A 17019-nucleotide genomic window follows, 5' to 3' on the forward strand; every position below is an offset into this window, starting at 1 on the left:
GCCACAACTACTGAAGCCCACGTGCCTAGAGCCCGTGCTCCACAACAAGATAAGCCACCACAATGAGCAGCCCGCGTACCGCAACGAAGAGTAGCCCCCACTCACAGCAACTAGAGAAAGCCCACGTGCAGCAACGAAGACCTAACTCAGCCAAAATAAATAAATTTATTTAAAAAAACAACAACACTACTGCCTTCCAGGTAGGGGCTGAGAGAGAGGGTGGCAGAGATTAGTGCTGTTCTTAAAGACCTGAAGGGTGCCTGGGGGCGTGTCCCTATCATGTCCCTGTTTGGTTCGGTAGCATAGCCTGGGTAGAAGCCCGATGTATTCTAGAGAATGGCTATAGGCTAAACACTAGGCTAGACCATAGCCAAGTCGTGGTCCAACGTGCACACATGGCCTTGTTTCTATAGCAGATTTACGTGCCCTTGGGTACATGGCATGCAGCCTTTGATTTGACAAGAGCACTCTTTTTATCCTGCTCAGGAAAAAGGATCAGAAAATGTTTGCATTACCGTGGAGCAGACAGCAGTACACATTCACAGTTTTATCCCAGGGCTGTCATAATATAGTCTGAAGAGACCCAGACTATCTGGACGTGCATAGAACATCAGCGTGTTCCACTGAGGCAGTGAAATCACTCCAGTCAAGCAGGATGCACATGAGGTGGCCAGCAGCCTGGGGACCTGATTCCCTACACGCACCCCAGAGGCTGGGCGATGCCCTGTGAACGGTTAGCAACTTGCCCCAAGGGTAGCATAGGGCTCACTTTGCTGCACGCTACCTTATAGATTATTCAGGAAGTTTGGGGAGGCTGGTTTTCTAGTCATTTACACATTTATTGACATCAAGTTATAGGTATTTTCTTACTAATTTTGGAATCTCTGTATCTAGTTATGTTGATTTTTCTTTTTGAAAAATTCCTCTTTTTTTTTTGGCTGCTTTGGATCTTTGTTGCTGCACACAGATTTTCTCTACCTGCAGTGAGCAGGGGCTACTGTTCATTGCGGTGCGTGAAGTTCTCACTGCGGTGGCTTCTTTTGTTGCGGAGCACGGGCCCTAGGCGTGTGGGCTTCAGTAGTTGCGGCACGTGGGCTCAGTAGTTGTGGCTCATGGGCTCTAGAGCACAGGCTCAGTAGTTGTGGCGCACGGGCTTAGTTGCTCTGCGGCATGTGGAATCTTCCTGGACCAGAGATTGAACCCGTGTCCCCTACACTGGCAGGCGGATTCTCAACCACTGCGCCACCAGGGAAGTTCTGAATTTTTCATTAATAATATTTGTGAATTCCCTTTTATTCTTGTTCCATCTTGGCGGAAGTTTATTTATTAGCTTTTACAGTGAACAAGATTTTGATTTCGTTGATCTGTCAGTACCTTTGTTTCTGTTCAGTTAATTAGCTGAAAGCTGGACATGGCAGAGGCCAATCCTAAGGCAGCAGAAATTCCTTGGCAAAAGTATTTAAAGAAATATGATTGTTGATCTAGATTTATCATGAGTAATGCACTCACCAATTCCTCCAATTTTGACCCCCAAGAGGGACCAGAAGACACTTCTTTTACCCGGACACTGAGACACTACGGGGAGATGGGAGGCCCAGCATCCTATAACAAAATGTGCTTGTTTTCCAAACTGCCCCCCATACCAGACCTAACCACGGATCTGCTTGCTTTAACGTTATGCCAGGTCTAGAATTTTTGATAAATTGAATCTTATAAAAGAAAATGTGCTTATCGGCTAAGGGTGAAGAGGGAAGATGCTGCCGCTGACGTGAGACCACTGCTATCAGAGGGGAGTGTAGGAGTCTGCGAGGGAGCAGTCCTGGTAGCAGAATTTAGTTTTGAGAAGCCAGGTGGGCATGGTTACTGTGTCACCAAACGTAAGTCCATGTACCCGACAGCACAGTGAGGCCAAACAATAACAAAACGTCAGAATTTGGAGCAGAGGAAGGTATATTGCAGGGCCAAGCAAGGGACGGGTGGCTCATGCCTTAAAAACCCTGAACTCCTGGAAAGCTTTCCCCAAAGCCCTTTTACAGGAAAGGTGAGGGAGGGGCCTGGGTAGCTGTTGCAGACTTGGTGTCAGATCCTTTGTTCTTGAGGTCAGGTCACCGGCAGGTCATGATGTCCCTGTAAGCTTCTAACAAAACAGAAGCTAGCTAGTCTCTGTTCTGTTTCTAAGCCTCCTGGCGGCTTTTAACACTTAACAAATCCCACGAGCAAAGCAACATCATTTCCCCTCGTTTACTTGTTCAAAGTCCCAAGGCTTGACTTTCGCCCCCAAGGTCCAGATCCTGCCTGTGAGCAGAGGGTCCCTGCACGGGCTGGTCACCCTGCCCTGGCGTGCTCGTCCAGCACCCGGTCTGGGTCGTCCCGCCGGTACCCAGGCCCGGCTGAAGAGGCAGATCTCAGCTGGTGGCGCCCTCAGGGCCAGGTCCCCAGACCCTGCCCAGCCATCATCACCGAGGACCAAGCTGGCCCTCAGCTCACCCACCAGCCCCAAGGCTGGAGGACCTGGAGAGCCCTGGGGAGAAGGCTGCGATCCACCTCTCACTGCACTCTCTGACCCAGGACCCCTGCGCGTCTGACTGTTGGCCCAGTGGGACCTCGAACCGCCAGGCTGACGGTCCCGAGCTAAGGGTCTCTCCGTTACGGTCATTCGCTAATGGCTGCTCCCCTGTCCCGCCCCTCTTATAACTGCAGTGGGTTCAGGCTATGATGGTAGTCAGAATTGCTGGACCTATAGAGACCTTTGGAAGTGGTTAACTGATCATGGGATCTTAAGGTCCAAAATAAAGGGACAGCTTATGAAGGTCTTATCTTTGTAATAAAAAGTATAGAAGCTGGATATCCTTGAGGATAGACCCTGTCATTGGGTCACAAGTACATACTGTAAAACTTAGGAACCGTCCACAGGCCGTTTTACTGACTGTTCCTGTGGAAGCAGATAGATGTTAACACTGGCGGACTTACCCGTGATCACCACCCCATTATTACACTATCTTTGCTTAAAATGGGTCGTTGGATCTGCACAAGGTGAGTCACCCTGTCCCGTTTTCTTCCTCTGCCTCTTCTCGGCATCAGTGTGAAACACAAAAGCCCACATGCTTGATGTCCACGAGCAAAGTGCCAAGCTCAACCACATGGCCTTTCCCTATTTCCTTGTCCCTGCTGTCCCAGTTTTGTTCCTGTCGGGATTGTAACAACCAGCCAAGTCAGTTACTTCTGCCAAGCAATTGGTCCATATCCATGTTCCCAGCCACCCCTCCTCCTCCATGAAGCAGGGTGCCAAGAGTCCTGCTCACAGCTTTGACCACTGGGAAGTTTTCCCTTAAAACTGTCCTTTAGGGTCTTCACAGAATGGGGGCTGCACATCAGTGGTCCCTTCAGATGGCGCTGATGCATCTGTGAGCCGGGCCTGAGTTGTCTCCTCCTCGGCCAGTGGTCATAGGGAGCCCCCCACGAGTGACATAGGGGTCTGGACTCCCCATTTAAACATTTTACTTTTGGACTTTCCAGGGCCCGGTCCCAAATAAATCATTTTCACAATACGATGAATTGCAGCAGCAGTCAACGAACCCGATAATCCACCTGAGGATGGCCGTCACTGGTCAATGACTGCACAGCGGTGAGGCTTGGTCTCTATTAGAGCGTGTGGCATGCCGGAATCTGTTTCTCCAATGCAGAGTCGTTCTCTGCCACAGAAGTCATGGCCTTGCTACTGAGTCCGAGGGCTTTGTAGCTCTATTGGAGACTGAAGAAGACTCCTCACAGCATCCCATCTGCCTCGGGTCCTAACACAGCAAGAGCTGCGGCGTCATGTGGCTTCATCTGGAGGATGAAGCCCTGGGCCTTGCTGCCGAGCTCTTGCTCTGGGCTCCGCTCAAAACTGGAAGCATTCCAAGATACCCACAAATTATTCACATAGAATTTCCAAGTGTGTCCCCAGCTGCCTTCCACATTCAAAGTGTTGTACATTTTTGTGGTGTGGGGTGTGAGTTTTAGTACCTCATCCCTTACTTTAGAGGGCTGTCCCAGCATTGCTGGTTCACTAAACTTCTAAAAACGTCACTGATATCAGGCTTCTAAGTCTTTGGGGGGTTTACCTCCCACCTTTTGGGGCATGTGTGCATTATCAGGGCATCTTGGGTACTTGCTACCTCTTATGAAACATGATAGATCTGTCCTCCACAGGGCCCAGGCTCTGATCAGTTGCTGCTTTCTACGGGGTTAGACCTGCTATTTTAAAGATTGTCCCTTTAACAAATTTTAGTGTATCCATCTTCATTCTTTCTTTAGAACCACATTTTTAAAATAAATTTTATTGATAAAGTGTACCTATTTTAATGTAGAATTCAAGTTCCATGCTTTTTTGTTCTTTTTTGGCTGCACCGTGCGGCATGCAGGATCTTAGTTCCCCGACCAGGGATCAAACCCGGGCCCCTTGCAGTGGGAGTGCAGAGTTCTAGCCACTTGACGGCCAGGGAAGTCCCAAGTTCCATGCATTTTGATAAATATCTGTGCCTGTATAACCACCACTCCCAAGATGTAGAACGTTTCCATCACTCAAAACGTTCCCTCATGCCTCTTCCCAGTCAGATCTCACTCCCACCGCTGACCCCAACCATTGATCTCTCATCCAACGCTGTAGATTACTTCTGTCTTTTCTAGAATTTCATGTGAATGGAACTATACAATAAGTAAGCCTTTGTGTCGGCCTGATGGTTTTGAAATTTGTGCGTGGTGCTGTGTGTCTTGGTAGTCTGTTTTTTAATTGCTGAGTAGTCCACTGTATGGTTATGCCAGTTTGTCCATCCATTCACCTATTGATGGACATTTGGATTGTCTCATGTTTTTAGAAGAAACAATTAAGCTGAGAATGGCCAGACATAAAAGACTCCAGTACAAAGTGTTGGCAAGGATGTGAGGAACCAGAACGCTCATACATCGCTGGTGGGAACGTAAAACAATGTACAACCACTGTGGAAAACAGTTGGGCAGTTTCTTAAAAAGTTTAATGTGTACTGACCACAGGATTCAGCAGTATATGCCCAAGGAAAATGAAAACATGCGTCCATAAAAACTTGTACACCGTGCTCATAAGGTTTGGTCTCTTGCTTCTGATCCCTGCTGCTGAAACTATGGCCACAGAACAGGAAAAAGTTAGTCAATAAAAGGAGAAACCTGAGGGGGATATATTTATATTCTTATTCTTAAAAAATATGTTCAAAAGTTAGCTTCATGTGACAGAGTCTGGGAGCCCGTTTGAACAGAAGACTTCTGGTTTGTCCCTATGTGATCTCTGGGCCACTGAAGAAATTTGATTTAAAAATTAAGAGCAGTATGTTTTATTCAATACATGTTTTGGGGACCTACAACCAAACATTTTGGACAAAACAATAACACTGCATCCCTGCATCACACTAAAAAATAGAAATTCCAAAAGGGATAATTTTATAATTGCAATATAAGAAACAATAAAAGCATCATATACAATTATATGAATACTTTTAATATCATGGATGAAAAAGATTCTTCATATATTGAGATCAACTATAAAGCATAGATTTCACCTCATAAATTTAATGTTATAGACTATAAAATTGTCTTGTTACTTGTCTATAGTTTTATTTTTAACATTTAAGTCTTTTATCTATTTGACTAACCTATGATAAATTGATACAATGCAAGAATGCACATTTACAAAGATACTTACTGAATATATTGTTATGCAAAAAATATTTTATGAGCCTATACATACCATGCGCTACCTATCATGTACCACAGTTCTAGGCAATGAGGTAAAGGTCCAAATAGGTTTCTGCTCTCAGGAGCTTATATTCTAATGAGGGGAGATAGACAATAATCATTAAAAATTTTTTAAAAGAAGAAGGTATCTAGTAAAGATAAATACTATGATAAAAACAAAACAGGGCAATATGATGTAGAATAAGTTGAGTGTGAGAGAAGCTGCAATTGGATGGAGTAGTTCTGAAAGGACTTTGTGAGAAGGTAATTTGAGTGGAGACCCTACAGAGTGCTGTAGGCAGAGGAAAGAGTAATCAGTGAGAATCTTTAGTACGTTTGTGAAAGAGAAGGAAAAACAGCAAAAAAATACATAGTATAATCACATCTAAATAGGTGTGTGTACTGTTTTTGTACATGAACATACGTTGGGACTTTTTACAATTTTTGTTCCCTGTTTCTCATACCTCTTCCATTTTCTTGCTTTTCTGTGGGTTACTTGAACATTTTTTAGAATTCTATTTTTAATCATTCGAAGTATTTTTGAGTGTGTTTCTATGTATTTGTGTGTGTGTGTGTGTGTGTGGTTTCACTAGGTATTACAATATACACACCCTACTTAACACAGTCTACGGGTATTGACATTTTACCATTTTGACTGACGTGCAGAAACCTTACCTCCATTTAAGTCCCTTTACCCTCCCCATGCATTAATATAACTGTCTTAAGTTCCACATCAGATGGTATTATAATTTTTTGTTTCAACCATCAAATGTGATTTTGAAAACTCATGAGAAGGACAGTCCATTATGTTTACCCTTATTTCCACTGTTGTTTTTTCTTTTGTTACCAGTTCCTTTATAATTGTAGAATCTCTTTAGCCAATCTTTTACAGTTAGGCCTTCTGGTGACAAATTCCTAGCTTTCCTTCATCTGAAAGTCTTCATCATCTGGAAGTCTTTATTTTCCCTTCATTTCTGAAGAGCATTTTTGCTAGATAGAGAATTAGGGGTTTACAGTTTTGTTTTTTTCTTCAGCATTTGAAAAATGTTGTGCCATCTCTTTCTGGCCACCATGGTTTCAGATGAGAAATCCACCGTCATTCAGTTGTCCCCTTATATGGAATGCATTGTTTCTGTCTTCAGATTGAATAGTCACAACTGAATTTCTAGTGAATTTGCATGGGGAATTAGGCAAGATGATTCTAAAATTTACCCAGAGAGGCAAACTCGTAACACTAACCTAGAAAAATTAGAAAAAAGAAAAAGAGGGTACATGCTTTCCCAGAAAGCTATAGTAATTGAAACCATATGATACGTACAGGAATAGAAGAACAGATCAGTGGAACCAAACAGAGGAAAGAGACCCAGATATAAGGGGATTTAGTATTAGAAGAGTATAGGGTGTATTTTAAAATTTGGTATGTGGATACCCTTTCTAAGTGAGAGAAATTCAAAAGTCAGGAGGGGAAAGACTGATAGATTTGACTGCATAAAAATTTCAAATTACTGCATGTACACACACACACACACACAACCCCAAAGGGAATATACAAGTAATGACTTTTGAGAATATGCTGTATCTGAAACATACATATGAAAGTTATAAAATCCCACCACACTAAGAACTCCTACAAATCAATAATAAAAACACAGGGATCCTAATGGAAAAATAGGCAAAGGACATGAACAGGTATTTCACACAAGATAAATAAGACCTAGTCAATAAACAGAGTTGTTTAGTATCGCAAAAAGTACATTAAAGCAAGATATTTTCACTCACCATGCAACAATACTAAATTTTGATGCTGTCCATTTGTCGTTCATTGAGCCCTCTGTGGCAAGCAATGTGCTAGCTATGGGTGTATCTCATAGTGCTTAAAGCTAGTGAGGAAGATAATTACTAACAAATAATCATAAATACACATAAATAATTACAAATACAATTGCAAATTATTGTAAGTGATAAAGAGAATAAGTATAGGATTCAAGGAGAGTTTACAGTCAAAGGAACCTTATTCAGAGTGCTTATTCAAGCACTTCTCTAAGAGTTGCTTGAGCTGAAATATGAAGGATAAACTGAAATGTATTAATTATGTTATTGTATGAAGGGATAGATAACCTTTTCAGGGTTAGAGAAAATTAACATGCTCAAAGGTCCTGCGATGTATGGTATATAGGGAAAGAAGGTTAGCACAGTCAGAGAGGAGGGAAATACCATAAGAAGAGCTTGAAAAGATAGGGGTAAGATCATGCTGAGTACTGAGGACCATGTTAGGGACTTTTGCCTTTACTTCAGAGCAATCAAAAGCCATCGAATTATATTAAGCAGAGGAATACATTTGGAATTGCTTTTATAAACATGAGGCTGACTTCTGTATAAAGAAAAGATTTGGAGGAAATTGATGTGAAGTTATAGCAAGATTGCAGGTGAGAAATAATAGTTTGGACAAGATTAGTAGTTAAGATTAAGCACGGACACGCCGATCTCAACATGTCTCAAATGAATCCATTTCTTCTATCCTAAACTTGTCTTATCCTGTGTTTTATCGTCATAGTGAAATACGATGATTAACCAAAATATCTGGGCAAGTTGTATAAGTGGAAGTTGAAGTCATGAGAGTGGATAACAGTGGTAGAAGCAGTTTTAAAGAATGTACTTCTGGAAGCATTTCACCCAAGCAAGAAACCTAGTTCCTCCATGTATCCAATTCATTACCAGGTCCTTTACATTCTTCTTTTAAATTGTTTCCTGAATCAGTCTTCCGTAGCCCCAGCTCCCGGGCCCCAGGATACAGAAGCACTGCCTTCAAGTGGCCTTCCTGGCTCAAGTCCTTCTTCCTGTTGTTTCACCCTTACCACTCTGCACCACACTGCACATGAGACGTCACAGCCTCTTTAAAACTCTTCATTGTCTTGTCACTTCACAGCATGAACATTCCTTCACAAGGATGCTTACTTTTTCAGTCTCTTCTCTTTTCAAGCCACCTCTCCTTTGACCTCTTTTCACCAGGCCAGTGAATTTCTTTCTTCCTTTTTTCTCTTCCAGCTTTCATACTGGACTGTAACCAAGCAGGACCCCATGGGGCCTTCCCAGGACAGACTCTCCCCGCCCCGCCTCGCCTCATTCTCCACCTGCCTCTTATTTGTAGAAAAACTTTAGCCTCCTAGGCCTTCCCCAAGTTCCAAAGAACAAATTTAATCAGAGAAGTGAGAAAATGCAGAAAGAAAGGAAAATAGTAAAGCAAGACAAAATAATAATAGTTTAGCCATTAAACAAAGTTAAGGAACTTTAGTTCCTCCTCAAGCGCTATAGATACTATTCTGAGCCGTGTCCTTTGAGCTGTTTTGCAGCTCTGAAAACCCTACCAGCTGGGAGAAGTAAACTGTAGGCTGCCCACCGTAGACCGCAGAACAGCTGGAACCAGAAGGTTAATGATGTTGACTCCTGATGACCTCCCCACCAACCAATCAGAAGAAGGTCCAAGAGCCGATCACACACCCCACAACCCCCCCTCCCTCATCCCGTCTTTAAAAACCTTTCCCTGAAAGCCTTCTGGGAGTTCAGGCCTTTTAAGCACTAGTTCCCTGGACTCCTTCTTGGCGCCTGCAATAAACGCTGCACTTTCCTTCATCACAACCCAGTGTCAGTAGATCGGCTTTACTGCGGGCAGGTGAGTGGACCCAAGGTTTGTTTGATAACACACCATTTTCCTTTGTTGTCTCTAATCTTTTTTTCATAAACTTATAAACTGTTGGCTCCACTTAGAACAATGTTCCATGATTCAGCGGGCCCAGTCTCTCTCCTAACCCTCCCATTTCAATACAAAGCTTGCACCCGGCCTCCCATCCCCTGGGCTTGGAGCTCTGTAGGTGCTTAGTCCCTAGACCTCCCCCGTGCTCGGGACCTAGCCACCAGCGCAGGGAGAAGGAAGCCCCCAGGAATCGCGGGCTCCCACGGCAGGACTGCAAGGGGAGCCCGGCTGCCTCCTCTGCTCACGCGGACAGGTCGCCAGTCCGGCCTCACCGTGCGGGCGGTCGCCGTCCAGGCCGCCATGGCTGGGCCGCCCCGCGGGGCTCCAGGCTCTGAGAGTAGTGACCCCTCGGGGCTGCGGGTGCTGCTACTGCCGTGGCCAGGGCTGGAGGTCCTGGATGGAACGGCTGAGGCCACAGTCGGTTCTGGGAGTTGTAGTCCGAGCGTGGAGGGCTAGGCCTCAGGCTGAGGCCGCAGTGGACCCTGGGAAGTGTAGTTGTCTGAGACGCCCCCCACCCCCACCCCCGTTCTCCCTGTCACGGGCGCGGGGTGTCCTGGGAGTTGTAGGGGGTGGGGCGGGCACTGTGCCCGCGACGCGCCGAGGCCGCGGTGGGTCCTGGGAAGGAGAGCTGTCTGAGGCCCGCGGTGGTCGCGGTCGGTCTTTGAGGCTCCGGAAGGCGCAGTTTGCGGGACGCTGGTGCGGGGTACCCGTCGCAGAGCCGAGAGCCTTGCTTGCGCGGGCCGAGGTAGGGGAGGGGCCCGCCCTGCCCGAGCCTGTCCCCGCCGGGGCCCGGGGGGCCGGGGGCGGTGGCCCTGCCCCGAGCTCCGGAAGCCTTGGTTGCCCGGCCAGCAGCGCGGAGGAGACGCCCCAGCTGCGGCTCCGTTAAAGGCAGCGGCGCTGGGGGCGCGGGTCGGGCCCAGGCTCGGAGCCCCCGCCGCGGCGGGGAGGGAGCTGTCGCGGGTGTCCCTGTCCCTCGTGACGAGGGCGGTGGATGCGGAGCCCGGGCACCGGCCCGTGCGTCAGCTCGTCGCTCTCCCTGCCAGCTCCACCTTCCACGCTCGGTTCTCCGCGGGCCCTGCCGTGAGCCATGTCTCAGGTGAGCTGGTGTTTCCTTTCTTCCTCAGCGCGGCAGTGTTTTCCGGACTGGGCACACAGGATTTCCTCCCCCTGCCGCCCTTCTGGCGCCTAAGAGGACGTGGGAGGGCAGGCGGGGCCGGGCGCGGGGCGGGCGCTGACCGGGCGGCCGGGTCTTAGAGCGGGCTGTCCTGCGCCTCCTTTCCCCGGAATTGGAACGTGGAGGGCTTCACTTTCTGCTCCTCGCCCCCGCTGCCGTTCATTCGCTGACTCCTGCTTCCGTTGGCCGTCTCCTTTCACGCCTGCATCAGTGGTCTCAGTGCGTGATCCTGGATCAGCTCTGTCGGCATCACCTGGTAACTTGCTGGACTTGGGTATTCGCGAGCCCCACCCCAGCCTTGTGAACCCGAACCTGTGCGTGTGCGGGTTGGCAGTCTGCACGTTAACAGTCCCTCCACGTGATTCTCCTGCGCGGCGCTTCCTAGGTCCTGGGGATCAGCGGGGAGCAAAACAGAATCTCCTAACTCACCGAGTTCATTTTTTAGGCAAGACGTGAAGTTTCTCTAGCAAGGAACACTGATTATTGTTGTTTTGGTGGAGGCTAAATGCGTGGCTGGCAATTGTGCTTCACAGAGGTCGGGGATAAGAAGGCCAGCCCTTCCAAATTAGTCCATCTGGTTTTAGTGTCACTTCTCTGTCCTACTTTCTGTCATAATTGTCCCCAAAGCCAGAGGCTCTTCAACTTTTGCTGGGAGTCCAGTTTCCTTCCGTCCTGGAGAGCCTACTGTTTACATTAGGAAACAGCTTCCTTTATTAGTCAATAATCTGTAACAGATGATAGGCACTTAAAATTTGTTTTAAACTGTAAAATATAACTCTGTCATACCTCTTGGGCTGTTACTAGTTTGGGACTTTTAAAAATCCCTGTTCATGCCTCACAGCTATGTGGGTCACTCAAGTGCTGCAAAACCAGGCTGCAAACAGGGACTTATTACTCATCCTGACCCCAAGGGAAGAAGCTGGGAGGCCCTTGTACTGTAGCCTTCAGCGTCTTGTTCGGCGACATTGCTAAGTATCACAGCTATTTCTTCAGAAACGGGGTTAGGTGTGGTAAACTTGAATGTGTACCCCTTAATCGGGAGCTGCTGCTCTCTGCTACAGCCAGTTGTGCCTATGAAGAAATCCTTGCCAGATCATATTAAAATAGGCTGGTATTAAGGAAAATATACTCTCCCTGTTACACATAAAGGGATTGTCTTCATTATTCATAAAGCGTGGTGAGATCTTAAGAATTTTTGCAACCAAAGCCAGAAATTCATGTTGTTCATATGTATAGTCCTTTATCTTCCACAAAATTGTAAATTATCTCAGGACAAAGCATGTATATTTTTTCGTCTTTTCTCCAATTATACAGTAAAACAAAACAGCTAATCTCTTCCTTATACTCTTAATAATTACTCAGAATCCTGAAAACTGTCATTGCTCTACTTGTATACACTGTCCACCATCCACAGTGGGACTCATTTCACTCCTTGATCAGGGCCTTTGGGAGCATAGGTGCTGGTTGTGCAGATGTCTGTGTGTCATTTCAGGGGTCAGTGACATTCAGAGATGTGGCCGTAGACTTCTCCCGGGAGGAGTGGGAATGGCTCCAGCCTGCTCAAAGAGATTTGTACAGACATGTAATGTTGGAGAACTATGGCCACCTGGTCTCACTGGGTAGGTATTTCTTCTCATCTCCCCTCAGTCAGAATTTGACCTTTAGGATGGCTGTTGCGAATCTTGATTACCTGGCTGAACATTCCCAAGGGAGGTAAGTTTTTTTTTAGCTTTTCTTTTTATTTTGGCTGCACTGCATGGCATGGGAACTTCCCCAACAAGGGGATCAAACCTGAGCCCCCTGCAGTGGAAGTGCAGAGTCTTAACCACTGGGAAGTCCTTTATTAGCTTTTAAGAGGGGGATTAGAATTTCACCTAATCTTTAGAAATCTTTCATACTTACATCTGGCATTTCTAATAACGCCCCCTCTTTCGTAAGGATTCAGGGACTAATTGTGAATTTATTTCATTTCCGCAAGCAGGTCTTAACATTTCTAAGCCACATGTGGTTTCCTTACTGGAGCAAGGGAAAGAGCCGTGGCTGGGGAAAGATGCGAGCAGAGGTCTGTTTTCAGGTGAGTGAGTTAGAGGCTGGTGGGGAAGTTTTTAAAATAACAACCCACCCAGTCAATGAGAAAGCAGTACTTTGTTATATGCTGGATGGAAAGTTTTCCTTTAAAGGTACTAGAGATACAGGGACTGTAAAGTCTTGCCCACAGCAAGGGGACCACTCACACCCACTTACCTGTCTGCCTTCAGTTCTCATCCTTTCTTCACCTTCTCACAGATAGATGTGTCCCTTCTTTTCATTATTAGCTCTGTCTGGGCTCTGAATTTTATTTCTCTTTGGTTTCTCTTCCCTTTCTTTTTAAAAATTGACTTATATGTTTCCATTGTCTAAGTTAAAAGGTATATATATTTTTCTTTATACTGCTGTTCTAACCCTCTTGAAAAAGTGATTCATTACACTTCGGTTAATTGATGGGCTTATTCCTTCAGTCATGTGTTATTTTAACAATTTTTTAAAAAGATTTATTTATTTTTGGCTGTGTTGGGTCTTAGTTTCAGCATGCGGGATCTTCGTTGAGGCATGTGGGATCTTTCGTTGCAGCACCTGGGCTCTTCATTGTGGAGCGTGGGTTCCAGAGTGTGTGGGCTCTGTAGTTTGCGGCAGGTGGGCTCTAGTTGAGGCGCGTGAGCTCAGTAGCTGTGGCGCGCACACTTAGTTGCCCCGCGGCATGTGGGATCTTAGTTCCCTGACCAGGGATCGAACCTCCCATCCCCTGCATTGTAAGGCGGATTCTTTACCACTGGATCACCAGGGAAGTCCCTATTTTAATGATATTTATTGAAGTTTTAATATTGTTAAGACTTTCTCTTAGGTGGTATGCCTCAGAGAGTAGAAGGCATGGCATAGTGAGATAAATTGGGTCTGTAAATAACTTTGTTAGAGGTCCTCAAGTTCGCAGTTCAACGATGAGAAGAAAGGAATTTCCAGTTGGTATTATAGACCTGGGTAATTTGGATAGGAATAGTAGTAATAGAAATATAAAAGACAGGAAAAGGGTCAGTTTAAAACAAAACATGGTGAATTAGTTTGAGATATGTATGGTGTGAGTAGAGAATGGTATTTCCAAGTGAAGGGGTGCAACAAACCATTGGAATATATCTTAGAAAAAAATTCCAGATAGGGATGTAGATGTGGGAATCTTATATTAAGAAAGAAAAACAGAAGCAATGAGGTTGATTGAGAAAGGCTCTGAAAGCCTTCTTCACCTTAGGTTGAAATAAAATTGCTGGTGAAGCTCTTTAAAAATAAATACGGCCATGCACCGCGCTTGAAGATTCTGACATAGAAGATCTTTGGAGCCTCAGTTATATGTGTTTATGACAATTTCCATAAGTTCTATAGTTGATTCTGAAGCAAACCTCTAATGGAAGTATACTGGCCTTTAGGGAGTGGTCCTCTCGAGATAACAGGGGAATACTTATGTTTATGGAGAAGCAGCTAATGGTAGGACTAGTGAGGGAACAGAGGATGCCTTGAAAACCAAGCTCTGGATGTGAGAGCGAGACCTTCAGGAGGAAGGATGGGAAAGAGCCCTGTGTGAGCTGAAGTCACGAGGTGGGACAAGTGCCCAGAGACTTCCTCGTGAAAGGATGAGTTGAAGAAAAATGTTCTTTTCTAAACGTTATGAAAGTAATAAAACCCATAAAACTATGTACAAGGGAAGTGAGGTAAAGGGGAAACATGGAAAAATTGCCTCTAATTCTACTACTTTAATACAGCTCTTAGAATTTTTGTGTGTTTCTTCCAGTACCTTTTTGGAAAAGGGAAGTAGCTCACAGACAATGCATAAAACATAAATGTGCAGCTTAAATTATTATAAGGCACCCATGTAACCACCGCTCAGGTCAGTCGACACAGCACTGCCAGGTCCCTAAGAGCCCTTCGGGTGCTTGTCCCAGTCACCCCCCCCACCTCGCCCCCTGCAAAGGTAATCTTTAATGGTAGTGACTTCCTTGGTTTTCTTTATAGCTTTATCAACTGCTGGTGTCTCTAGTCCCTAGTTTAGGTTTGTATGTTTATGAACTTTATATAGAGGGGATCACAATGTATATATTACATTGTAATTTGCTTCTCTCAAAATTATTTTTAATATTCATGCATCTTGCATACTCATCTAGTAGTTTGTATCCATCCTGTTATTGATGGCTTCTTGGGTTGTTTGCAGTTTAGGGCTATTGCAAGCAATGTTGCTCTTGTCCTTGGGTCCTGGTACCTCCTGGCACAGGGTTCCTGTGGTTTATGTCTAGGACTGGAATTGCTGAGTCAGAGGATAATGTATCTCTTTCACACATTAGATGATGCCAGAATGTTTTCCAAAGTGCTTTTACTTTCTTACACTTCCACAGACACAGTAAGCGGGTTCCTCTTGCTGCTCCCCATGTTTACCAAATGCCCTGTACTGCCAGGCATCGTGCTCTTCACCCATCAGGAGAGTGTGCAGTGGTAGCTTATTCTGGTTTAAACGTGCATTTCTCCAGTTACTAATGAGGTTGAACACCTTTTCGTATGTTTATTGAGTATTTAGATACCCTCATTTATGAAGTGCTTCTTGAAGGTTTTTGCTCATTTATCTATTGGATTCTCCATCTTTTTCTTGTTTTGTAGGAGTTGTATATTTTGGATACAAATCATTGTAATTATATTCACTACAAATACCTCCTCTTACCTGTGGCCGGCTTTTCTCCTTAAAACCTCTTTTAATGAACAGACTCTTAATTCTAGTATAGTCAGATTTGTCAGTCTTTTCCTTTATGATTAGTATTCTTTTTTTTCGGCTGTGCTGTGCCGTGAAGCATGCAGTATCTTGGTTCCCTGATCAGGGATCAGACCCTTGCCCACTGCAGTGGAAGTGCGGAGTCTTAACCACTGGACCACCAGGGAAGTCCCAATATATATATATATATATTTTTGATCTGTTTAAGAAATCTTTCCCTACCATGAGGTCATGATGACATTTTCCTAGATTTTCTCTTTAAAAAGTCACTTTGCATTCACATTTAGATCCATGGTCCACTTTGGATTTATTTTTGTGTGTCATGTGACTTAGTGGTCAGTTTTGGTCTCTTCTGCATGGACATCCAGATCTCGAGGCACCATTTATTGACATGTCTGTCCTTTCCTTCACTGGTTTGTCATAAGTTAAGTGTCAGTTTTTGCGTATGTTTCTGGGTTCTTTAGTTTTTGTTTTTCTATTTTTCTATCTTTGCATAAATCTATACAGTCTTAGTTATGGGTTTAATAATGGATAACATTTTACTGTATTTGCCTCACCTCATCCCTTTTTTTGCTGAATAATGTAATTTACAGATACCTTGATATTTCACTACACAGTACTTCACTATCATGTATAAAGTATAGGGATATTTTCTACATCACTGAAATATTTTCACATCAAAATGTTTTGCTTAATTTCATTTTAATGCACTGTCCATATAGAATATAAATACTCCATAAATGTGTTTTATAATTGGATTGTCTTTCCCCTGTGGGGTGATGAAATTCTTGTTTCTCTGTATGTCCTATAACTTTGACTTGTAACTTTTTTTTTTAAATATGAAGACTTTGGGTCTTATTTAAATCCTGTTGAGATGTTAACTTTAAGCAGGCTGTCGATATGCGTAAGTTGAAGCCACAGTTCTAACCTGTCTTCTGTGCATGTGGTTCCAATGACAGTCCAGTTTTCAAAGACTTCTCAGGTCTCTCTTATTTGTCCCCATATGCACCTCCTAGTGGTGTTGGGCACTGGGTTCCCCTTAGGCAGCGGGTTCCCCTTTGTTTCAGTTCTCACAGCTTTAGGTGTGCTGTTTAGGGTCAGATCCATGCATGCACAGCTCAGGGAGGAGCCCAGAATTTCATACACAACTTTATGGGACCATCTTCTTGTGCTCCCTTTTTCACCATGTCCCCTTTCCTTTTTGGCTCCCAGGGCCCCCTCTTTCAGGTCTTCTGGATAGAAAGGCAGGCCTGTAGGTTCCCCTCTGCACTTCCTGCAAGTTTGTCTGCCTCTGCAGCCACGCAGCGAGGGGATGGAGAGAAAAAGAAAAAAAGGGGGGAGATATTACCTCTCTGCTCTTGGGACCATTGATCTTTCTGCTGAGGGAGGAAGGTTACCCTGCCTTAGAGGTTTAATTGCCTGTATGGCCACAGCTGCTGCAACATGCTTTGGGTTTGGGCAGAAGAGAATCGGAAATGAACAGACAATAAGATTTCTCTAACCAGTATGGACTCCCCTTTCCCATTCCTAAGAACAGAAATAGAGGCTTCTCATGGAGCTCTTTCT

The 17019-nt window shown here is 44.9% G+C and overlaps 2 protein-coding genes across 5 annotated transcripts in view; both read left to right on the forward strand.

The window, feature by feature from the left end:
- ZNF84 (zinc finger protein 84) overlaps window positions 1-5218 on the forward strand; it is a 35291-nt gene extending 30073 nt beyond the window's left edge. Inside the window, exon 6 of the transcript XR_004345497.1 lies at window positions 3517-5218. The gene's annotated coding sequence lies outside the window, so the exon portion shown is untranslated. The remainder of the gene's footprint in view (window positions 1-3516) is intronic.
- Window positions 5219-9223: 4005 nt separating this feature from the next.
- The window catches only part of ZNF140 (zinc finger protein 140), a 39292-nt gene continuing 31496 nt past the window's right edge, over window positions 9224-17019 (forward strand). The window contains exons 1-5 of one of the 4 annotated variants that reach the window (XM_032603517.1): window positions 9256-10241; window positions 10540-10592; window positions 10882-10926; window positions 12163-12289; window positions 12649-12744. In XM_032603517.1, the coding sequence (XP_032459408.1) occupies window positions 10584-10592; window positions 10882-10926; window positions 12163-12289; window positions 12649-12744 (277 nt within the window). In that variant the 5' untranslated portion in view covers window positions 9256-10241; window positions 10540-10583. Of the gene's footprint in view, window positions 10593-10881; window positions 10927-12162; window positions 12290-12648; window positions 12745-17019 lie in introns of all 4 variants that reach the window. The other 3 variants (XM_032603520.1, XM_032603518.1, XM_032603519.1) reach the window with 3 other exon arrangements.

The sequence above is a fragment of the Phocoena sinus genome, chromosome 14 (genome assembly GCF_008692025.1).
Source record: "Phocoena sinus isolate mPhoSin1 chromosome 14, mPhoSin1.pri, whole genome shotgun sequence".
Taxonomy (NCBI): Eukaryota; Metazoa; Chordata; class Mammalia; order Artiodactyla; family Phocoenidae; genus Phocoena; species Phocoena sinus.